Below are 25,914 nucleotides of genomic sequence, written 5' to 3' on the forward strand. Positions count from 1 at the left end.
GTCAGCCATGTGCATGGCGAGCGCCCTAATGCCCTACCTGCTGTCCTATCACTGCGGCCCTCTCATTGATGTTATTTATATTGTCCTTATTACATATGATGTATCACTGTATCACTGTTGTCCCATTGTTCATCAGTTTGCTTGAGCGAGCACCAGTAATGTCTCCATTCATCCCAGCCCTGAAATTTTAGCAGCCTCTCATTGCTCGTCCTTTCCAACGATTGGAGGCTCTTTCAGGGTCAGGGGAATGAGACCTGTTGTTACTGTATTTGGCATATCGAATATGGCATGGGGAGCTTGCCAGTCTCTTCTGTGCGAATAGGATACTCTTGGTAGCTTGCTGGGTTCTCTGAGAGGGAGAGGTAGACAATAAGAAGTCGCGCGGCCACCAATGCTGCCACATGCTTCCGGGTGCTTTGTTTTATAGTCACTGGATCTTGGCCGTTGATGGGATTATATGATATGTGTGTGTGTGTGTGTGTGTGTGTGTGTGTGTGTGTGTGGTGGAGGGGTGGGGGTGGGGGTTATAGCTGTGGGTGTGACTGCCTAGCTACTGGAAAACGGGATCTGGGTGCAGGAGGCCCAGGCTTGGAGATGTCAGCCCCGTGTTCTGCACACCTGGGTTCCTCTGCTGGTTCCTTCATGCTTGAGGCTCTTCTGAGTGTGGAGAGGGGCTTTGAACATGGCTGTAGCTGGGTTCTGGAGGTCTTCGGGTGCTGGGACTCTGCTCGGAGAAGGGAGGGAAACTCAACACGTCCCGCTCTGAGAGTCCCCAGTGAAGACAGCCAAGCTTGGGGGCAGGGGACTCTGCGTCAGTCTCTTCCAGAAGCCTTATTTTATAGTCTCTGAATGATGTATGTAGCATTTTTCCCCTTCTGTAGTTTTTGTTGTTGGTGTTGGTGGTGTTGGTGTGGGGAGAGCGATGCTATGGAATTATTCCTGGCTTTGCACTGTGAAATTACTCCTGGCGGTGCTTAGGGGATTGTATGGACTGCCATTACAGCAAATGCCTTACCTGCTGTTCTATCCCTCTGGCCCTTATTTCCCTTCTGTATCTCCTCTTTGGCAAGGTTTCTTCTCAGATATTTAGTACATTTTAAAATCACATTGTTTTTATTGTATATTTTGGATGATAGTGTTATATTGGTTCTGAACATACCTTTTGCAAATATTTTTGGAGTCTCTGGCTCATCGTCATGTATTGACGCTTGCTTTTCCAGAGCAGATGTTTTAATTTTTTTTTTTTTTTTTTTTTGCTTTTTGGGTCACACCTGGCGATGCATAGGGCTTACTCCTGGCTCATGCACTCAGGAATTACTCCTGGTGGTTCTCGGAGAACCATATGGGATGCTGGGAATCAAACCCAGGTCAGCCACGTGCAAGGCAAATGCCCTACCCGGTGTGCTATTGCTCTATCCCCACGTTTTTAATTTTAATGAAGTCTAGGTTATCTACTAATTTTTTCACAGAATCTCACAGGCGTTGGTATTATGTGTGATACTTTCAAAATTTAAGTAATGAACAAAGTTTTCCAGATTTTTGTTCACTGTTATCCTTTTGTGGTTTTATAGTTTTTTTTTTCCTTCCTCCCCCTCCCCCCTGTGGTTTTATAGTTTTATGGCTTATATTTTAGCCATTTTGAATTATTTTTTTGTATAGAGTATGAGGTATGTATCTAGATAATGAGGTATGTATCTAGATAATTAATTTTTGCATATGAATGTCTAGTATTTATAGTATCATTTGTGGAACAGACTTTTTTTTTGGGTCACACCTGGCTCTTCACAGGGGTTACTCCTGGCTCTGCACTCAGGAATTACTCCTGGAGGTGCTCAGGGGACCATATGGGATGCTGGGATTTGAACCCGGGTGGGCCGAGCGAGTGCAAGGCAAACACCCTACCCGCTGTGCTATTGCTCCAGTCCCGGAACAGACTTTTTTGATCCATTGTATTACCTTTACTCTTTTGTCAAAGATTATTTGACAGTATTTGAGTCTTTCTGAGTTCTCCATTCTATTGATCTTTTTTATTTTTCCTTCTTGTAAGTCCCTTTTCCATTAAACTATCTTTCTGACCCCTATTAGAACTTCTGTTCTCTACTGTTTTTTTTTTTTAAACTGTTGCCCTTTTTTATTTTCTAGGATTAGAAATGTTCTTTGCATGTGGGAATGAGCCCAAGGTTTCTCTTTGGCCTTGTTGACTGATTATTGCTCAGAACAGTCTCCTCGACGACAGTAGCTTTGCTTGAGATGCCTCCAAATAAAAATAAATTGATTGGGGACCAGAGAGATAGCTCAAAGAGCCTTTGTGGCTTTTAATGTTTAATTATTTCACTCTTATTAGTACAGTCTCAAGAGGGATAGGATATAAGAATGTGTTATTAGGCTACCGTCTTTATTCAGAATCTTTTTTAGTTTTATTGATGAGTAGGTAGAATTAAAGAATTGCACATAAACTTGAGTGTAAGCTTAAGGTGCAAGGTTTTTATTTACATACCAAATACACAAAGAGAAGATTAAAAATTATTGGTTTGTAATATAATAGTTGAATATTACTATCCTGCTAACTCATTTATGTATCCTTCGTGGTAGTTCTGGAAGCTTTGTTTTATATATTCTCTGGATCTTGGCCATTGAAGGGATTACATGGGGGCGGGGACAGCTTGTGGGTGTGGCTGCTAAGCTACTAAAAAATAGGGGGGTCTGGGTGGAGGAGGCCCAGTCCCGATCCGAGCAGGCTTGGAGCCCTGGGTCCTGCATGCCTGGGTTCTTCTGCCGGTTCCTTCTTGTGTGAGGCTCGTCCGAGTGTGTGGATAGTGGCGTTGAGCATGGCCAAAGCTCCCGGAAGAGAGCAGTACAGAATCTCCTACTCCCAGGGCCCCTCGGAGGGGGGCAGGTTGAGTTTCCCTCCCTGCTTAAGGAGAGCTCTGGCAGCCGAAAACCTCCGGAACCCAGCCACAGTCATGCTCAAGACCCCTCTCCACATGTTCAGATGAGCCTCACCCATGAAGGAACTGGCAGAGGAACCCAGGCATGTGGAACCTGGAGCTCAGATCTCCAAGCCTGCTCAGATCGGGACTGGGCCTCCTCCACCTAGACCCCGAATTTTCTAGTAGCTTGGCAGTCACACCCACAAACTGCCCCCGGCGCCATGTAATCCCATCATAGCCAAGATCCAGAGACCATATAAAACAAAGCTCCTGGAAGTGTGTGGCTGCAAAGTGGCCATGCGACCTCTTACAGTGTAGCCCAGTAATGTGCCTAAAGCAACACACATATGTTTGGTTTTAACATACTTGCTTGTATTCTCTGATATACATTCTTTGTCCCTCTCGGAGAGCCCGGCAAGCTACCTAGAGTATCCCACCCATGCGGAAGAGCCTGGCAAGCTCTCTGTGGCATATTTGATATGCCAAATACAGTAACAATAACAGATCTCATTTCCCTGACGCTGAGAGAGCTCCAATCATTGGAAAGACGACTAAGAAGAGGCTGCTAAAATCTCAGGGCTGGGATCAATGAAGATGTTACTGGTGCCCCTGGAGCAAATCACAACAGGTTGACAGTGATATGGTGATACAGTGATACATAGTAGTTCATTTGTGGTTGTTTTTGATACATTTGTTACATTTATTTATATTGTAGTAGAGAACATTTAAAAAATTTCCATTCAGTTTATTGCATTTATAATAAAAACATGGGGCTTATGGTTTAATAATTAAAACAGAAATAACTGTACAAAGCGAATTTAACTTCCTTTCTCCGTTTTATTTTCACCTTCTTCCTTTTCTCAACTTGTAGATTTAATCAACAGTTTTTTCATAGCCTTTTGAACATTGGGTTTTTGTTTTGTTTCTTGTTTTGGGGGCACACCTGGCTGTGATCAGGGCTTACTTCTGACTCTGCACTCTAGAATTACTCCTGACAGTAATTGGGGGGATCATATGAGATGTTGGGAGAGAACCCCGACTGACCATTTGCAAAGCAAGCACCCTACCTGCTGTACGTTCTCTAGCCCTGAACATTGGAATTTTTGTCTGCTGGTTTTTACTTGGATATATGAAACAACTACCACAGCTGTTTGTTTATAGAGTCTTAAAATATGCTAGATATAAACCTTTACTGTTAAGTATATATTGACTCAGCTTTGAAACAGTATTTTTTTCTTTTTTAGGTAAATGGACAGTGTGCTGGTCACACTGCTATGCAAGCTGCTAGTCAGAATGGACATGTTGATATTTTGAAGTTACTTCTGAAGCAAAATGTTGATGTAGAAGCAGAGGTAATTTAAGCTTGAAAATATGATGGTGATGGTGGGGTTGCCTTTCCAACTTACATTCAGGGACCCATGGGCGGCCACCATTAGCAATTTGTGGCCAACTGGGCTGGTGGCTTAATGTAAGGAAGTGAGAATGTGGTGGTCTTCGGGTCCTGTGTTTGATATCCAGGGCACCCTTGCTGGACTTTCCATGCCACATCTGGTGCTGCTCAAGTACCTCCAGAGTTATACCCAATAATACTTGAGGGATCATTATGGTCCCCGGGATTAGACGAGCGTGAGCGTGTTCATACACCTTAACCTCTATTGTATCTTTGGTCCCTTTAAAGGTCTTGTAAGTAAAAATATCTTTTTTTTTTCCTTTTGGGTTCACACCAGGGGATGATCAGGGGTTAGTCCTGGCTTTGTACTCAGGAATTATAACATTGGTTGGTGGACCATATGTGATGCTAGGGATTGAACCCGGATTGACTATGTGCAAGGCAAACACCCTGCCTACTGTTACTATCATTCTGGCCCCAAGATAAATATTTTAAAAATAGTATTTCTTTGTCTTGAAATTATTGTTTTCCTGAAATTCAGGGCTCCTTAAGGGTCTTCTGATTGAAAAGGAATTTTAACAAACAACCATATTTTTTTTTTAATTTTTTTTTCTTTTTGGGTCACACCTGGTGATGCACAGGGGTTACTCCTGGCTCTGCACTCAGGAATCACCCCTGGCAGTGCTCAGGGGACCATATGGGATTCTGGGAATCAAACCCAGGTCGGTCACGTGCAAAGCAAACGCCCTACCTGCTGTGCTATTGCTCCAGCCCCACAAACAACCATATTGAATCAAGGATTTTTTTATTTTCTATGATAACTCTTAGCTATAAGTGAAATTAGAAATAAAATTTCCCTGTACTGTTCTAAGACCGCAGTGTTGTTTGATCCAGTTGAATTCAACTGGGTCCACCTAAGAATTGTACTGAGAAAATTGAGGGAGGGAGACTGTAAATCATATGGATCATTATTAGTCCTGATTTGTGAGTCCTTAGTTTGTCTCACGAAGAAATTTCTAAATTTGAAGTTGCTTAGTCTTAATGTTTTTCACCTTAGTACATATATTTGAAGATTTTACAGTCTGTGTATAGACTTAATTTAGAATGTATTCTTTTGGAGCTAGGGTGGCACACCTGGCAGTGCTCAAGGACTGTCTGACCCTGGCTCTTTGCGTAAGAGTTATACCTGGCAATGCTTGGGAACCATTTGTGTATCGATGATTTAAACAGGCATCAGTGGGATGTAGGAAAGCCCCTTAACCCCTATTGTATTTCTTGGACCTTGCCTTTCTTTGTTTCTGTGCCACGCCTGGCAGTGCTCAGTGCTTACTCCTGGCTCTCTGTTCTAGAGATTACCAACTACTACTACTGCTTCAGGGACCATATGTGGTATCAGGATCAAATGGTGTTGTTGGCTTGCAATCAAGTGCCTTTTATTTTTTTTTTTATTTTTTTTTTTCAAGTGCCTTTTAAAAAAATATTTTTTTTGATTGAATCACTGTGAGTTACAAATTCATTCATGATTAAATTTCTAGTGTACAATGTTCCAGCACTGATCTTTCACCAGTGTCTACTCTCCTCCACTAGTGTCCCTAGTTTCCCTGCTGCCTTCCAGCCTGCTGCTATAGCAAGCATTTCTTTTTCTTTTCCCTATTAGGCATGGTGATTTATAGTACTGTTACATATCACTGTATCACTGTCATCCTGTTGTTCATCAATTTGCTCAAGCGGGCACCAGTAATGTCTCCATTGTGAGACTTCTTTTTTACTGTTTTTGGCATATTGAATACACCGTAGGTAGGTTGCCAGGCTCTGCCTTGTGGGTGAGATACTCTCAGTAGCTTGCTGGGCATTCTGAGAGGGGTGGGGGAATTGAACCCAGGTCGGTCGCGTGTAAGGCAAACGCCCTACCTGCTGTGCTATTGCTCCAACCCACTATTACAGGATATTATATTTAGGATATCATATTTTAGGATAACATACCACTTTACCTCCTTTCAGCACCCAGATCTTGTACAGAGTGACCACTTTCCTCTATTATTGTTGTAGTGGTCCCTTCTCTGACCTAAACACGCCCCCACCCCCTCATGTTCCCCACAGGCTTCCTATTAAGGACCACTCCTGCTCTCTTCATTGCTATTGCCATTATATTTCATTCCCCTACTATGTTTCTTTATATCCCACATATGAGTGAGATCAGTCTATATCTGTCCGTCTTTCCCTTACACTTTTTGCTCAGCATGTTACGCTCCAGATCCATCTATGTATCAGCCAATTGCATGACCTCATCTTTTCTGATGGCCAGATAGTATTCCATTTTGTATACTTACTATAGCTGCTTTATCCAGTTGTCTGTTCTTGGGCACTTGGGTTGTTTTCAGATTTTAGCTGTTGTGAATAGTGCTGCAATGAACATAGGAGTGCAGATATCTTTTCTGTATTGTGTTAAGTCTTTGGGGTATGTTCCCAGGAGTGGAATTGCTGGGTTGCATGGAAGCGCCATTTCTAGTTCTTTGTGGAATGTCCATATTGTCTTCCCCAAGTCTGATCCAATCAACATTCCTACCAGCATTGAGCAAGGGAGTGCCTTAATTTTCTAGGATATATTTTAGAAAAGGAAATAAATAATTTTTGCTTTCATAGGACTTTAATTGGAGAATTTATGTATGGTATGAAGGAAAGCTCCTTTAGTTGTCATAAATTATATTTTTCCTTTTTTGTTCAAGATTAACTGTTCATGTACATGAGGATCTGAGGATCTGTCTCTGGACTCTATTCCATTGATCTGAGAGTCTGTCCTTACCCCAGTGTTTTGATTAGTATGGCTTAATAGTATGGTTTGAAACTGGGCAGCAGGAAGCCTCCATCTTCTTTTTTCCTAGTATTGCTTTGAGTACTGGGGTTGGGGTGCGTGTGTTTTTATTAATCCATCTAAATTTTTTTTTTTAAATTTTTATTAAATCACCATGTGGAAAGTTACAAAGTTCTCAGGTTTATATGTCAGTTATACAATATTCAAACACCCATCCCTTCACCAGTGCCCATATTCCACCACCAGAAACCCCAGTATACCCCCCGCCCCCACCCCCTACCCCCTACTGTATAACTAATGAATTTCACTTCGTTTTTTCTTTACCTTGATTACATTCCATAATTCAACACAAAACTCACTATAGTTGACATAACTCTCTCTCTCTCTCTTTTTTTTTTCTCTTTTTCCTTTTCCCTTTTTTTTTTTTTCTTTTTCCCCCTCATCCCCCTTCCTGCGCCTCATAGTATGGTGTACGCCACGCCACGTCGGCCAGCGTGGGGCTTTTGCTTAGTTCACAGTCCAGAGGTGGCTGCTACATTAAAAAACTTCAATACTTTCAACAAAAACTTACTGTTATTATTTGGAGTTTCCCCCCAAGTCAGACCTGTTCAAATGGAACCAATTCACATTGCTGACAATTATAAATGTTAAGTCGCGCGGACGCGGCAGCGTCCGCGCGGTTTTGGGTTTCTGTATAAAGTCCAGGGAGAATTCTGCCAGAAATTACATAGCCCAGCTCACAGTCCCAGTGCATTGCTGTAAGAAGTCTCTGAATTCAAAGTCTTTAGGCGCAGAGGGTCCGATTCGCGCTCAGCAGCTCCGGGTTTATCTGGGCCGAGGGCGTGCCGGTTACGCCCCCTTCCCATGAGTTCCTGGGAGCCCCCAAAGTAAAATCCGAATACCTGTGGGTCTGGAATCAGAAGATGGCGCCTGCCACATGGTGCCGCCAGCCCGCCGCTTTCCATGCAGGAAGACAGGGTGGGGGGGAAAAAAATCCACCCCCAGCAGCACCGAGTTGTAGCCCAGTTTGGTGTCCCAATGCATTGCTCTCAGGTGCTGCGCTGGATGCCCGAATGTGTTACATCTTTGGAGTCAAAGTCTTTAAGCGCCGCAGAGGGTCCGATTCGCGCTCAGCAGCTCCGGGTTTATCTGGGCCGAGGGCGTGCCGGTTACGCCCCCTTCCCATGAGTTCCTGGGAGCCCCCAAAGTAAAATCCGAATACCTGTGGGTCTGGAATCAGAAGATGGCGCCTGCCACATGGTGCCGCCAGCCCGCCGCTTTCCATGCAGGAAGACAGGGTGGGGGGGAAAAAAATCCACCCCCAGCAGCACCGAGTTGTAGCCCAGTTTGGTGTCCCAATGCATTGCTCTCAGGTGCTGCGCTGGATGCCCGAATGTGTTACATCTTTGGAGTCAAAGTCTTTAAGCGCCGCAGAGGGTCCGATTCGCGCTCAGCAGCTCCGGGTTTATCTGGGCCGAGGGCGTGAATCCATCTAAATTTTAACAGTATTTGATATACGTATTTTTTAAAAAATATCATGGGTATAGGGACTGCATCAAATCTGTATTATACTTTGGGCAAGATTACTATTTTGACAGTGTTAACCCTTCTAGTCCATTAACAGGGGATGTGCTTCCATCTCCTTGAGTCCTCCTTTATTTCTTCTAATACCAGTTTATAGTTTTCTGATACACGTCTTTTTCCTCTTTTGTTAAATGGCTCCCAGGAACTGGCTTTTCTTTTCTTTTGGTTTTTGGGCCACACCCAGCTATTCTTGGGGTTTACTCATTTATGGCTGTGCACTCAGGAATCACTCCTGGCGGATTTGGACTTAGGGTACCATATGGAGTACGGGGATTGAACCGTGATTTGCCATATGCATGACAAGTGTCTACCTTCTGTACTTGACTTTCTGAGGCACAGTTTTAAATGAGTTTTTTGATTTCTCTCTCTTCTGTCACATAATTTGCTTGTGGAAAAAATTCATGGATTTATCACATTGATTCTGTAACCTTCCATTTACAAGTATATTGTTTCTAGGAGTGTTTTTGTAGTCTTTAGGGTTTTCTAGATATAATATGTCATCTATAAATATTGAGAGTTTCTGACTACTTTTCCATTGTGGATGCCCTCAAAATATCTTTTTAGACTGATGGTTCTGGCAGGGACAACCAGCATTTGGGAATGTGAGTTCTTTATGATGTATACACACTCTTTGATCATAAAGAAATAACCATTCCTATCCCTTACACCTTTTTTTTTTTTTTTGACTTGAAGTCTGTGTTGTTTAAGTTTGGCCACTCTGGATCTTTTTGGGAATTGTTCACTTGAAATCCTGTTATCTGGCCTTTGTGTTTGTATTTGGCATGACTTGTATTTTGCCATGACTGTTTTCCATGGCTGTTCTAATGTCCCTCTTATAGGCAGCAGAAAATTTAGGTTCAGGTTTTTTCTTTTTTTTTTTTTTTTGGGTTTTTGGGTCACACCCGGCGATGCACAGGGGTTACTCCTGGCTCTTCACTCAGGAATTACCCCTGGCGGTGCTCAGTGGACCATATGGGATGCTGGGATTAGAACCCGGGTCGGCCGCATGCAAGGCAAACGCCCTACCCGCTGTGCTATTGCTCCAGCCCCTAGGTTCAGTTTTCTGATTCATTCTTCTACTCTGTTTCTCGACTGGTGGGGTTAAGCCATAAAACAATGAGAATTTTGAGATAATAGAGTTTGTTGCTGTCATTATGAGAAGTTCTGTGTGTTGGTGAAGTATGCTTTTCAAGTATGTCCTAAAGGGGCGCCTTTAAAACAAAGGGCTCTCAAAAGTAGATAGAGTGTATTGGGGAAATTGTCTGCCATAAAGGCAGGGTGAGGATTGGGATGGGAGGTGGAGGAGCATACTGGGGACATTGGTGGTGGAAAATGTGCACTGCTGGAAGGATGGGTGTTCAATCATTGTATGACTGAAGCTCAAACATGAAAGCTTTGTAACTTTATCTCACGGTGAATCAATAAAAAATAAATAAAATAAATAAAACAACGAGTTCCTTGTCTTAAAGGAGTCCCTGTAGTACTTCTTGCATTACTTGAAATACTTCTCCGTAGAAAACAGAGATGACCCACAGGCACATGAAAAAATGTTCAACAATATTTATTAAGGAAATTCAGAGCAAACCTACATTTACCTATATAAGCTCTCACCTTATTAGAAGAGTACAGACAAATGTGTCAGAAACAAGGGTTGGCAAGAATTTGGAGGAAAAGGAATTTTAGTAGTCAGTGCAGATTGGTGTAGCCTTTATGGAAAAAGGGTCCAGAAAATCTTTTAGAAAATAGAATAATAACATCTCTCGGAGTATCTCTGAAGGATGTGAAAACATGAGCCCGTTTAAAAAAAATTGTGGGGAGATGGGATGGGGGGGAGGATACTGGGTTTATTGGTGATGGAGAACGGGCACTGGTGGAGGGATGTGTTTGTGAACATTGTATGAGGGAAAAACAAGTTCTAACATGTGTGAATCTGTATCTGTACCCTCCTTATGATTCACTAATTAAAGAATAAAATAAAAAAAAATTGTATCTTTTCATACTAGCATTTGTTGCAGTTCCCCAAACATGAGCTCAAATGTACATCAGTAGATGACTGGATAAAGGAGTGGAATACTGTGTTGCTATTCAAAAAAGAGATGATAAGCCTTTTGGCCCAAAATGGATACATTTTTCCCCCCTTTTTTATATTTGGGCCACAACCTGGTGTAGCCAGTCTTACCCATGGCTCTGTGCTCAGGGATCACGCTTGGTAGGCTTGGGGACGCTAAGGGGTGTGAGGGATAGAATCAGGGTTGACCATGAGCAAGACAAGTTCCCTACCTGTTGTACTGTGGATCCATCTTGAGGTGATAAAGCTGAGTACAATAAAGAAGTAAAAATTACTGGGTAGTTTGACTTGAAATATGAGTATGAGGAACAGTACTTCTTGAGATGGTGAAAACTGGTGGTTACTAGAGGGAAAGGTTTAAAAGGTTGTGGGAATAGGGGAGTCTTTTTGGTAGTGGGATGGCACGGGAATTGTGGTCATACGTTTGGCAAATATGTACATAGAGAGTGAATGCAACCCACTAAAATTTAGTGGTAATGCAAACCAGTGATGAATCAGTAATTAAAAAAATAAGCATATTTGTGTACTAGAGATAAGTTTTTTTAAATTTTTATTTATTTATTTATTTTTTTGCTTTTTGGGTCACACCTGGCCATGCACAGGGGTTACTCCTGGCTCTGCTCTCAGGAATTACTCCTGACGGTGCTCAGGGGACCATGTGGGATGCTGGGAATTGAACTCGGGTTGGCCGCGTGCAAGGCAATCGCCCTACCCGCTGTGCTATTGCTGTAGCCCCGTTTTATTTTTTATTAAGTTTTTAAAAATTGATGGCGGTATTGTGACATATAAGAGTTTTGTTTTTGTGCTTTTGTTTGTTTTTTTTGGCAGTGATCAGGATTTCTCCTGGCTTTGTACACTAAGGATCACTCCTAACCGTGCTCTGGGGTCGGGAGTAGAGGTCATAAGGGGTGTGTGGGATTGAAGCCAGGTTAGCTACGGGCAAGACAGTGCCTCTCCTACTATACTTTCTTGTTAGCCTCTATATAAGAGGTTACAAACATTTTTTGTTGTTGTCTTTTTTTTTCGGTTATACCTGCTGGTGCTTAGGGCTTAATCCTGCCTCTGTGTTTAGAGATCAGTCCCAATCTTGCAGGGTGGGTGGGATGCATATGTGGTGCTTGGAATCGAACCCTGGTTGTCTGCATGCAAAGCAAACCTGTATCTGCTGTGTTATTGCTCTTGCCTCAAGAGTTTTAATCAGAATTATGTTTTGTATGAAAAATATATTAGTGTCATAATATAGTGGTGGAAGGGCTGCATATGATATTTCAGGTGAATGAGAATGAACACTTGGAACTGTCATAGAACTAGAGAAGAAATAATATAATTGGAACATAAAATGAAGAATCAAAGCCATAGAATTTGATGATTTCAAATAAGGACAGTGAGACTGGAAGGAGCTCAGGAAAAGAATGTATTAGTATAATTTAGGACTAGAGCGATAGCGCAGCCGGTAGGGCGTTTGCCTTGCATGCGGCCGACTTGGGTTTGATTCCTTCGTCCCTCTCAGAGAGCCCGGCAAGCTACCGAGAGTATCCTGCCCACATGGCAGAGCCTGGCAAACTACCCATGGCGTATTCGATATGCCAAAGCAGTAACAACAAGTCTCACAATGGAGACGTTACTGGTGCCCGCTCGAGCAAATCGATGTACAGCAGGACCACAGTGCTACCGTACTGTAATTTAGAGGTATTAATTTGTGGACTATATTACTGTACTGTAATTTAGAGGTATTAATTTGTGGACTATATTACCTGTTCATTCATCTAAGAAAGGGAAATCTGGAACAAAAGCAGACTTGATAGGGTCGAGGCAGAAAGGAGAAGGTAATAAAAAGAAATCAAGCTTAGTTTTCGATTTAAAACTACAAATCCTTTGCAAATTCTTTTAGGTTTCCTTGTTAAGGTCAGGTATAAAGTTGTTAAAAGCAAAAAGGTTTTTTCAGTTATTTGAGAAGGTGTACATATCAAAGCACTTTTGTTTTAGGGCCACACCCAAGTTGCTACTGTCTGATCCCTGAGGGTTACTCCTGGGGCTGCTCCCAGAGATGCTGAGAACCGTGTGGTGCATGCACTGCAATCGGACCTTCTGCTTCCAAAGCGTGTACTTAACCCATTGGGATATTTATTGCGCTAGCAGTTCCCAGGCTGTTTTGAATTCATCAGTTGTTTTGAATAAGTTGTTCATTTCTTCTAAATAGATTGTATTAGAACAGTGTGTGATCTTGAAAAATTATTCTGACTAGAATAGTAATTTTCAAACTACTTATAAAAACTAGTCCTCAAATAAATAAAAACTAGAGTCCTTAAATATAAAAGTAGTTTATGTAGTTGTATGTATCATAGTTCAACATTTTCTAAATGTTGTCTTACCCTCTTATCTGATAAATTAGGAAGGACAAAGGATATAACTATTGATATAACTTTGATACACTTATTGATCCTATATGTGTCACATGATATAGTGATCCAGGTTCATATTAATCTTTATTGTTAATGGTCAAATGAATTTCTGGTTAACTTATTGGCCACAATGTTTTTTTTTTTCTCACATGAATCTATTTTTGTTAATTACTATAGTTCCATTTTACTAACTCATATTTAAATGCTTTTGTTTAGGATAAAGATGGAGATAGAGCTGTCCATCATGCAGCTTTTGGGGATGAAGGCGCGGTAATAGAGGTACTGCACCGAGGCTGTGCTGATTTGAATGCTCGAAACAAGAGAAGACAGACGCCACTTCATATTGCTGTTAATAAAGGTCATCTTCAAGTTGTGAAGACCTTATTGGACTTTGACTGTCATCCCAGTCTCCAGGTAAAATCCCCCCCTTTTTTTTTTTTTTTTTTGAGGGATGTTACACCTGGTGAAGCTCCGGGGGTTATTCCTGGCTGTGCACTCAGGAATTACTCCTGGTGGTGCTTGGGGCACCATATGGGATATCGGGGATTGAACTCGGGTTGGCCGTGTGCAAGGCAAATGCCCTACCTTCTGTACTATATCTCCGGTCCTCCAGGTAAAAACATTCAAGAAACTATGTTTTTGTGGTATTGCTTGAATTGTAATGAAAGGATACAACTAAATTTTATGATAAAAATTGCTTTGATCTTTTTTGTATGGTCAGTGATATGAAATGATATCAAAGTTAAAAAAAATGTGTTAAATTTGACAGCTGTTCTTCTTAGAAATGCTTTTCTGTTTTTATTTTGAGACCACACCTGATAGTACTCAGGGACTATTCCAGTTCTGTGCTCAGCAGTTGTGCCTGGCTGTGTTTTGAGGCCCATGTCTTTCTCAGGATTGAGCCTGAGCGTGCGTGCAAAGCACATGTGCTAGTCCACTTAGCTGTCTCTTCAACCTTTAGAAAAGTAAAAAAGCCAAAACCCTAATGAAGTTTTAGGACTTTTCATCATCCAGGAAAACTTTCTAGTGCCCCTTCTGTCTGACCCGTTGCTTCTGTAATCAGTTACTGATCTGGATTCTATCATTGTACATAAATCTTGCCTGTTTTTGAAATTAAATATAATCATACTTCATACTTGTGTTCGACTTGTTTGAATGATTAATCCTTGCTTTTGCTAGTCGCTGCAGTTTCTTTATTTCTTTTTGTTGTTTGTTAACTCCAGTGATGCTCAGAGGTTATCCCGGGCTCTGCACTCAGGAATCACTCCTGGTGGTGCTTGGAGGACAATCTGGGATGCTGGGGATCAAACCCAGGTTGACCTCGTGCACGGCAAGAACCTTATCTGCTGTACTATCTCTCCCTCCCAGTTGTTGCAGTTTCTGTGACTGAGAAGGATGCATTGTATTGAATACCCAACAGTATTTTTTTAAAATTTAATTTTATTTGCCTTTTGTTTTGTGGCTGCTCCTGATGGTAGTCAGGGCTTATTCCTGGCTCTGCACTCATGGATCACTTCTGATGGTACTTGGGGAACCACATGTGGTGTTGGGGTTTGAACCTGGTTGACCATGTGCAAGGCAAGCATCTTCACTGTACTATCTAGCTGTGCTCCCACCGTTTTTAAAAAAAATTTTGTATTAGTGAATCACCATGATGTACAGTTACAAACTTACGAACTTTCATGTTTGCATTTCAGTCATACAAAGATCGTTTACCCATCCCTCCATCAGTTCCCATTCTCCTCCACCAGTGTTCCCAATATCCCTCCCACCACCCACACCCCATCCCACACCACCCCACCCCACTTCTGCAGCAGGGCATTCCTTTTGTTCCCTCTCCTTTTGGGTGTAGTTTGCAATAGAGGTATTCAATGGCCATCGTGTTTGGTCTGTAGCCTACTTTTGGCACGCATCTTTCAACCCAAATGGGTCCTCCCAACATCCTTTACTTGGTGTTCCCTTCTCTATCTGAACTGCCTTTTCCCCCAGCAGGTGAGGCCGGTTTCCAGACCGTGGAGCAGACCTCCTGGTCGTTATCTCTATTACTCTTGGGTGTTAGTCTCCCATTTTGTTACTTTGTATTCCACAGATGAGTGCGATCTTTCTATGTCTGTCGCTCTCATTCTAATTCATTTCATTTAACATGATACTTTCCATGTTGATCCATTTACTTGCAAATTTCCTGACTTCATCTTTTATAACAGCTGCATAGTATTCCATTGTGTAGATATACCAAAGTTTCTTTAACTAGTCATCTGTTTTTGGACACTCTGTTTTTTTTCCAGATTTTGGCTATTGTAAACAGTGCTGCAATGAACATACAAATGCAGATGTCATTTCTGCTATACCTTTTTGCCTCTTTGGGATGTATTCCCAGGAGTGGTGTTGCTGGGTCAAATGGGAGCTCAGTTTCTAATTTTTTGAGAATTGTCCATATTGTTTTCCAAAAGGGCTGAATCAGTCGGCATTCCCACCAGCAGTGAAGCAGTGAAGGAGAGTCTCTTTCTCCCCACATGCATGCCAACACCTGTTGCTTTTGTTCTTTTGGATCCCACCAGTTTTTTTTAAACTAGTCTTGATAGGCTTACAGCTTCCCTAGCTTTACAGGTTAGGGCTTTATGAAAAAATTGCTATAAACATTCCTGTAGGAAAAAAATTAGGCCTTTTTGAAAAGTATCAGAAGATTAGGGAAAGGGATGGGGACGCAAAAAATATTAGCTTATAAATATGAACATGTCTACAACTTCAGCTGATTGTATAAGAGACTACGTATCATGATAGTTACTTCATAACTAAATTTTGTTCTATTGATTAGTCCTGGAAAATTTTTCTGTTTTGGAAAATACATAAGAGTTTTAGTATTGGTTTATAATAGAATCTAATTTTTGAAACAAGGATTACTTGCAAGTAATGCTTACAAAAAATGTTCATATAAGAAACTGAAGATTGTTCTATTTTGCTTTTTTTTTGGGTCTCACCCGGCAATGCACAGGGGTCACTCCTGGCTCATGCACTCAGGAATTACCCCTGGCAGTGCTCAGGGGACCATATGGGATGCTGGGATTCGAACCTGGGTCAGCCGTGTGCAAGGCAAATGCCCTACCTGCTGTGCTATCGCTCCAGCCCCAGATTGTTCTATTTTGGCAGGAGCCATTAAGACATTGTATAGTATCTATCACATGTTGTTAAAGTTTGGGTGATGTGAGCTTTGGTATATATATCTGAAAATATGTATATAGGCATATATATATATATATTTCCCTCTATGAATCCCATCAGATATGGTGTGGTAATTTTGGAGAATGGAGAGGGAGTGTCTTATGACGTGTCATGTAGCCGCTTTCTTGGCCTCACGGTCCAGGAATATGTTCACTCATATGTGACACTCGGCCGGAGCGTGTGGAGGGCAGCCTGGAGCGTGGCAGCACTTGAGTCTCTTGAGATGGGGAGGGCTCTTACCACTCAAACCACTCTGGGGCACCCTGAGTGAAAACATCCTGGTGCTGAGTCCGATGGCATGGTTATGGGGACCTCATTTTATTCTCCCTTCGGGGAGAAGCAGCCATGTGATCTGTGTGTGTGGCCGATGACTAGGTTGTCTGGCTGAGTTTATTTACTTTAATTAGCCTAATGCTTCTTGCATTCATTTAACAAATTAAACATAGCATTTTCAAATTGGTGTTTGTTGGATATAGTTTCTGCTTACATCGTGTTGAAAAGCTTGAAATATTCCATGTGATTGAAGAACTAATGAAAGTCTCTTTCAAAATAGGACTCTGAAGGTGATACCCCTCTTCATGATGCAATAAGTAAGAAACGTGATGATATCTTGGCAGTTCTTCTGGAAGCTGGAGCAGATGTTACTATTACAAACAATAATGGATTTAATGCTCTACATCATGCTGCACTAAGAGGGAATCCCAGGTATAGTTGTCATCTTCTATAATTTTATAAGCATTTTGGAAACACTTTTTGTCTTGCTAATCCTGTCGGTCCCTCTATCTCTTCCCTCCCATCCTCCTCCTTTTTCTCCTATCCTCCCCTCCCTTGCCCTCCCCTCCCTTCTTTTCCTCTCCTCTTTTTCTGATACCAATGAAGTGTATTCGTTTTCTGTCTTTTGCTGGGACTCAAACCCAGGTCCTCACACATGAAAAGCAGATGCTTTCTTCCTAAGCTATATCCCTGGTCTGTTTTTGTTTGTTTTTGGGACACATTTGACGTTGCTCAGGGATCATTTCTGGCAGGCCTGGGAGATTATATGGGATACTGGTAATTGAACCCGGCTTGACCACTTGCAAGGCAAGTGCCCTACTTGCTGTATGATTAATCTGCTAAGCTGTTCTTTATTATTTTTACTTTTTAATACTGAAGTAAAATGATTTTATTTGAAGACATTTACTTAGAAAAATGTGAGGGGAGAGATGGTGTGGAGAGAGAGATGGAGAGAGAAAAGAAATGTGTTATTTATTTATTTATTTATTTTGATTTTTTTTTTCTTTTTGGGTCACACCCGGCAACGCACAGGGGTAACTCCTGGCTCTACACTCAGGAATTACCCCTGGCAGTGCTCAGGGGACCATATGGGAATCAAATCCAGGTTGGCCGTGTGCAAGGCAAACGCCCTACCCGCTGTGCTATTGCTCCAGCCCCGAAATGTGTGTTTTTTAAATTTATTTTTAATTTTTAACTTTTTTAAACTGTTTTTAAAAAGTTTTTTATTGGGTCTGGAGCTATAGCACAGTGGGTAGGGCATTTGCCTTGCATACGGTCGACCCGGGTTCAATTCCCAGCATCCCATATGGTCCCCTGAGCACCGCCAGAAGTAATTCCTGAGTGCAGAGCCAGGAGTAAGCCCGGTGCATCGCCAGGTGTGACTCAAAAAGCCAAAAAAAAAAAAGTTTTTTATTGCATCACTGTAAGATATACCCTTACAAAGCTGTTCATGATTGGATTTCAGTCATACAATATTTCAACACCAGTATACATTTTCCAGCACCAGTGTCCCCAGGTTCCCTCCCATCAGCCCCCACCTGCTGTCTGCCCTGCTTAAGAAATGTGTTTTAGGAGTTAGAGCAATAGCACAGCAGGTAGGGCGTTTGCCTTGCACACGGCCGACCCCAGTTCGATTCCCAGCATCCCATATGGTCCCCTGAGCATTGATAGGGGTAATTCCTGAGTGCAGAGCCAGGAATAACCCCTGTGCATCGCAGGTGTGACCCAAAAAGCAAAAAAAAAAAAAAAAAAAGTTTTAAATCATTCTGAAAGTTTGTAGAAATTATATATTCATTAAATTAGTTTTATGAGGACATCTTTTTATTAACAAAAGTATCATGAAATAACTACGTAGTGAACAAATGTTAATATAAACTAATAGGAATATTTGCTTATATAAAGAGTACTTGATTAACTAAGCATTCTTGTTTAAGTCACATATTCATGGCTTATATAAGGAATAAGGTGCTCATTCTTTTTTTAAAAAAATTTTTTATTAGTGAATCACCGTGGGATACAGTTACAGATTTACAAACTTCATGCTTGCGTTTCAGTTATACAATGATCGTGTGCCCATCCCTCTACCAGTGCCCACGCCCATCCCACCCGCCTCTGTGGCAGGGCATTCCCTTTTGTTCTCTCTTTCCTTTTGGGTGATGTAGTTTGCACTAGAGGCATTGAGTGGCCATCATGTTTGATCTATAATCTACATTCGGTTCGCATCTCCCAACCCGAGCTGGTCCTCCAAATACCCTTTGCTTGGTGTGTCCTTCTCTATCTGAGCTGCCTTTTCCCCCAGCATTTGAGGCTGGCTTCTAAGCCATGGAATAAAACCTCCTGGTCCTTATCTCTATTGTTCTTGGGTGTTAGTTTCCCATTCTGTTACTTTATATTTCACAGATGAGTGCTATCTTTCTAATGTCTCTCCCTCTCTTTCTGACTCATTTCACTTAATATGATACTTTCCAAGTTGATCTATTTACATGCAAATTTCCTGACTTCATCTTTTCTTACAGCTACGTAGTATTCCATTGTGTAGATTTACCAAAGTTTCCTTAACCAGTCTTCTGTTTTTGGGCCCTCTGATTTTTTCCAGATTTTGACTATTGTAAACAGTGCAGCAATGAACATACAAGTACAGATGTCATTTCTACTATACTCTTTTTCCTCTCCAGGATATATTCCCAAAACTGGTATAGCTCGGTCAAATGGGAGCTCAATTTCTAACTTTTTGGATGCTCATTATTTTCATATTATCTATTTTTGTTTGTTTGCTTGTTTTTTGGGCCATACCTGGCATGCTTAAGGGTTACTCCTGGTTCTGCACTCAGGAATCACTCCTCGGGGTCATATGAGATGCTGGGAATTGAACCTGATTCAACCCCAGTTAAAAGAATGTGTCCTTTCTATCCACTAGACTATCTCTCTAGCCCTCTAGTTGATGTTCTTAGGGTAATTATGAATTTTTCACTTGTGGATAATTACTAAGTTACATAGTTTGTCAATAATTATATAAATATTAATGTTGATAGTTTTTAACCATTGTTCAAATAATAGATGTCTACTGGAAGTAATGTTTACTGGTTGTAATTTGAGACTTTTGATTTTTGTTTTTTTTTTGGCTTTTTGGGTCACACCCGGCGATGCACAGGGGTTACTCCTGGCTCTGCACTCAGGAATTACCCCGGTAGTGCTCAGGGGACCATATGGGATGCTGGGAATAGAACCCGGGTTGGCTGCATGCAAGGCAAATGCCCTACCCGCTGTGCTATCGCTCCAATCCCCAATTTGAGACTTTTGAGAAGCCCAAAATTTTAGCAAGGACCTACAGAGTCCTACAGAAAAGAGTAATGTTTAACCTAGAATTTTCTATAAGCTAAAAAAAAAAAATTGGGGTGAACTAACTACTTCAAGAACTTTAGAAACATTTGAGGTCTTTGGTTTATAGTAAAATCAAAATCTACATATCTTGACTGAAGGAAATACACTTTAAGTTACTTTGGTATTTTATTTTATTATTTTTTTTTGCTTTTTGGGTCACATTCAGCAATGCTCAGGGGTCACTCCTGGCTCTGCACTCAGGAATTACCCCTGGCCGTGCTCAGGGGACCATATGGGATACTGGGAATCGAACCCGGGTTGGCCGCATGCAAGGCCAACGCCCTGCCCGCTGTGCTATTACTCCAGCCCCTGCTTTGGTATTTTAAAATTAATTTTTAATTTAGATATCAGAGTTTACAATATTGTTGGAAGTTTTATCAGTTGCAGAGCTGCTATACTAATATTTTGATAATTTAATTTGTCTTGGATTTCTATTTTTTTATTGACATAATTGACATAAACATAATCACTTCATGTGTACATCATAATTTTTTGGTATATGTATATGCTACAGAATGGTCACTACAAATAAGTAGTCAGTATTCAACACCATTCATGTTAAATGCATTTTCCTTGTGAAAACATGAGATTTACTTTCTTACTAACTTTCAGATAGAAATTAGTTTTATTCTCTGTAGTTGCTGGTTCATCATGCACAGTCCATGAATCTATTTAGATTCATATTGCATTTTTATTTTCAGTTTCCTTCTAATACCTTACTATAATCGAGCTTCTGAGTATTGCCACTAGAGGGTGGGCTGGGAGAACAAAACATTTAATTTCTATGTTTTTGGTGCCCATAACAGTGGTATGTTGGGCCGGGTAAGGTGCTTGCCTTGCTTGCAGCCTACATGGTGGTTTTGATTCCTGGCATCCCTTCTGGTTCTTTGAGTCCTACCCAGATTAATCCTTTAGCACAGAACCAGGAGTAAGCCCTGAGCATCACTAAGTGATCCCCAAAACAATGTGGTATGCAATGTAGGATGAAATAAATAACTGTATTATAGATAGTTTACACTTCGTACTTGGTATTGTGAAGGAAACAAAACAGAATTACATGTTTCTTTCTTTTTTTTTTTTTAATTTTATATCTGGCTTTTTAGCCTCTTGGGTTCTACCAAGTGATGCTCAGGGGTTACTCCTGGCTCTGCACTCAGGAATTACTAAGTGTTGCCAAGGGATATGAGATGCTGGGGATCAGACCCTGGAACCGCTGTGTGACAGTACCTCCCCGCTATACTGTCACTCTGGTCAAGAATTACATGCTTCTTGCCTTTGAATGATGAGAATAAGGGTGAGAGCACTTAGTGTATACCAGATCTTTGCTAACTGGTTTATAGTCATTATCTCAGTCTTTTCAACAGAATTTTTGGTTAGATATAATATTCTCAATTTATAGGTGAAGAATATGAGGATTTTTGAAGAGATTAAATTGCTTATTCCAGATCACGTAACTGGCTAGTAGAGCAGCTGGAACTTTAGTAAGATCTGACTCTGTGTTTGGTTTTAGGGCCATGGATGAAATCCGAACCTGGTGGTAGGGCTTCCTTCTTGCACTATTCAGGGGACCATATGGGGTGCTAGGGATTGAACCTGGGTTGGCCCTTTGTCTGACTTTTGAGTTTTACCTCTTAAAGCTCTTAATCACTTTATATTATACTTTCTGTGTTATGGTCTACATGGAAGGCATGTCTGAAACATTGTGACAATGAATAATGTAGCTAAAAGAATGTATTGGAGCTAAATCAATATATTACTTTCCTTGCTGCCTCTTTGCTTGCGGTTTTCTTTCACTACTGTTGCTAATTTTCAGCTTAAGTTAGAAATTTTGTATAGAAATATGTTCCATATTTCATTAATTCATCAGTCTTTATAATTCAGTGCATTCTTCTATTCTCATTGTTGCTGATATAATTAAGTATACCATTTTGCTTAGAGTATTACATTATTTTTCAAAATGTTCTCCCTGATTTCTTTGAACTTTCATACAGCTAGCAAATTAGCTTTCTAAAAGGATAGATTGAATAGATCCACTTTACTGATAATAGTAAGTTGCTTCTAATTGTACAGAGAATAAATCTATAGACCTCCGTTTGATGTGTGCTGATCATATTTTTCTGTTATCCAGTAATTAGTCTACTTTGCCTTTCAGTTGTATTACAATATTTTCTTTTCCTAAAATAGTCTGTCTTGTCTTCGTTTAAGCAGTTTCTTCCTGGAATGCTTAGAATCCTCTTTATTTTTTTCCCCCTCAGCTATATCTTATCGTTGAAATTATTTTGTTAGCTTCTGCTTATAGTTCTGTGCCCTTATATTGTACATATAATCTGCTTCATGAGGTCTTTTAGTTAAAATTATGGATACATATTAATTTTTCACAGTGTCTTAAATCACAAGAACTCAGTAGATGTTAGTCTTAATTTGATAGGATGGTGTGAGGTGTTCTGTGGTCTATTCCAAAATAAATTCTGTAAAGAAACTGATAGGAACTCAGAGCAATTATTTCAAATTAGAATGTCAAGATGATTTTATTGAGGGAATTGAGGTTATGTTCTCAGGGCTTACTCCTGGCTCTGTGCTTCAGGATCACTCCTGGCAGATTCAGCGACTGTATGAAGTGCCAGGGTTTGAACGTAGATCAGCTGCATACAAGGCAAGCCCCCTCTCTACTTGCTGTGTTATCTCAGTTTTTGAGTCACACCTAAATGTTCAGGGCTTAACTCCTAGCTCTGCAGGAATTATTCCTGGTGGTGCTCTGGGAAACATATGGAATGCCAGGGATGGAACCTGGGTGGGCCTCATGCAAGCCAAGTGCCCTGCCTGCTGTTCTATTACTCAGGCCCCTTTATTTGGAACTAAAAAAGAAATGTTTTTGTCCTTAACATTTGTTTAAAAAAAATTTGATGCTGTACAGTATTTTTTCTGGAACCTGATGAGCATAGCACTTTCTGATTAATTTTTAAATATGGTTAATAAAACATGATGAATATATTATTTCTCCCTTTTAAACAATTTATAATATGTGTAACTTAATATAATATCACTTTTAATTTTTAAATTTTATTAATTTTAAGTGCAGTAAAATAGCATTATGTAGGGAAATTTACTTGAAAATATAATGGGAGGAAGGGTTGGGGGGGAAAAAAGATAAATGTTCAGGAGAGAGCAAAGGCTTTTCCACAGTGTAAAAAGCCATTTGAGGTGGAGCTGTTCTCTTAGGTGAGAATGTGCATGATTCTAAAATTTCAGTTTGTTCCTTGTGATCTTTGTTTTTTTGTTCTCTTTTGGATTGCAGGTATACTTTTTTTAGTTTAGCTAAGCTTAACTGTGGACTTAATGTGCAGTGAGGTAATTGTAATTGTTGACTCTCCATATAATTCTTAGCCAGGTTTTAAGTTTTTAAAAGAATCTTATCATTAGAACATACATACTCTTCTTGGTAAATTACTTACACTGCTCTGAGTATAATTTCTTACTGGTGCATATATTTACTTATAATCACTTTGCTTTTCTATGACTAGTGACTGTAACTTTTAACTGTCATCCCGTTGCTCATCGATTTGCTCAAGCGGGCACCAGTAATGTCTCTCATTGAGAGACTTACTGTTACTGTTTTTGGCATATCGAATACGCCACGGTTAGCTTGTCAGGCTCTGTCATGCAGGTGCGATACTCCGAGAGGGGCGGAGGAATCGAATGCGGGTTGGCCACGTGAAAAGCGAACACCCTACTGCTGTGTTATCGCTAGAGCTTCAGTACTATGGCTAGTAATATGAATAAATTTGCACAATTTTTGTGTTGCATGTAGAATTTAAGCATCCTTTTATTTCTTAGCTTTGAATTTAGTTAGGAATAATAAATTTTCTACAGTAAGCCAATACAGTAGAATGCTACATATAGAAGGTAATTACGTCTATTAGGTGATGCTATACTTGTAATATACTTTTTTTCTATATGCTTATATATTTGTTTCAATCTTTTAATATATAAGTATGTTTAATGTGAATTAAGATGACCAAGAAAATCTAGTAATAGGAATTAGGCTATTTATATACATATACAATAATTGTTTACATATATTTTCTTTGCTCATATTCTTTTTTTTTTTTTTTTTTGCTTTTTGGGTCACACCCGGCGATGCACAGGGGTTACTCCTGGCTCTGCACTCAGGAATTACTCCTGGCGGTGCCCAGGGGACCATATGGGATGCTGGGAATCGAACCTGGGTCGACCGCGTGCAAGGCAAACGCCCTACCCGCTGTGCTATTGCTCCAGCCCCTGTGCTCATATTCTTTTAAGGAACGATATCTGAAATGGAGAAGTGGTCAGAAATTGAGGATTGGGTTTTTAACTTTCCATTAATTGCTTGTCTAATTGCTGAAATACTTGTGTATTAAAGAAAACCATTATATTATCCATAGTTTTATTGCAGTCAGTCAGAAATTAGAGGGGTATTGGATCACTTGTCATCTTCATTTTCTTTTTACTGAGAGAGGTATGTTTTTATATATTTTGTAAAGGACAAATATGACAGATTGTAGAGAACGATGTAGAGAGTATAATGATTAAGCACTGGAGAGATAACACAGGGGTTAAGCATGTATCTTGCATGTGGCTGATTCCAAGTTCAGTCCTTGGCATCACATGTTCCCCCAAGGACTGCCAAGAGTGATCAGTGAACATAGAGCCAAGAATAAGTCCTAAGCACCGCTGAGTATGGCCCCAAACCAAAAGGATAATGTTACTAAAAGTCATCTACAGGGTCTAGAGAGATAATACAGTGGGTAAGGGGTTTGTCTTGAGTGTTGCCAACTTGGGTTTAATCCCTGGCATTACATACGGTCCTGAAGTCTGCCACAATGATCCCTGGACACAGACCAGGAGCCAGCCCAGAACACTGCCAGATGTGGCCCCCAAACAAACAGAACAAAATAAAAAAGTCATCTTTATTGCCCAGGGGAGTGTGTGCTCTGCATGCAGGAACCCCGTTTTGATTTTTGACACCCTGTAAGTGCTGCCAAATGTACTCACCCAAAATAAGAGATAATTAGTTTTATAGAGGTGAAATATCTACAGTAGTAAAAGTAGTGGTGTTTAACAGTTTTTTCCTTTATGAGAGTTAATTTTTGGCTCAGTGAAAACTTTCCAAAAAATTCTATCTACAGCATCATCATTTCCTTTTTTCGCTATCTAGCAACACTCAAGAAAGAACAGTAAAATTAAATACAACCATATGTAAAATAATGATCCTAAGTTTCTAGAGTGTTATTTTACATGTTACATTTTTGACAAATTTAACAACAGATGAACATGTTCGTGTGAACTAGTATGGCATTCTCATATGGTTTTTAGTGATCTTAGATACTTTTAGTTTATTTTTTATAAAATGTATTGCATACATTTTATTGTTTCTTTTTTGAAGAATAGGAAATTTAATACGAAGAGACCATAAATAAGTTAAATAACTTTATTTGAAATCCTTAAGTCATCCACACACTTTTGCAATTTTTAATAAACAGCTTTAATCACTTTAACTCTTCTGGATAAATTAACACTAACATAGATTTTTACCACAATATGAATAATTTAAATCATTTGACATTGGTATTTGGTATTTATAAATGAAACATTGACTGTCCAGTAGTAATCAATGCATAGCTACAGCTGGTTGAAGGGGACCAAATCCATTGAAGAGGCGATTTGGTTCCATTTTACCAGCTCTAGCAAAGCATTGCAGTGCTACTTTAGGATTCAAAACAGTTAAAATGCTTTTAATTTGCATAATTATGGTTATGAACCTTCTACAAATATACAGATTCTCTATTTGTACTTATCATTGAGTGTGAAATTTCCCA

The 25,914-nt window shown here is 40.3% G+C and overlaps 1 protein-coding gene across 1 annotated transcript in view; it reads left to right on the forward strand.

The window, feature by feature from the left end:
• The window catches only part of MIB1 (MIB E3 ubiquitin protein ligase 1), a 110,265-nt gene that overhangs the window by 41,438 nt on the left and 42,913 nt on the right, over positions 1–25,914 (forward strand). The window contains exons 10-12 of the mRNA XM_012932164.2: positions 4,175–4,282; positions 13,403–13,600; positions 16,959–17,110. Of these exons, the coding sequence (XP_012787618.2) occupies positions 4,175–4,282; positions 13,403–13,600; positions 16,959–17,110 (458 nt within the window). The remainder of the gene's footprint in view (positions 1–4,174; positions 4,283–13,402; positions 13,601–16,958; positions 17,111–25,914) is intronic.

The sequence above is a fragment of the Sorex araneus genome, chromosome 2, assembly GCF_027595985.1.
Source record: "Sorex araneus isolate mSorAra2 chromosome 2, mSorAra2.pri, whole genome shotgun sequence".
NCBI lineage: Eukaryota > Metazoa > Chordata > Mammalia > Eulipotyphla > Soricidae > Sorex > Sorex araneus.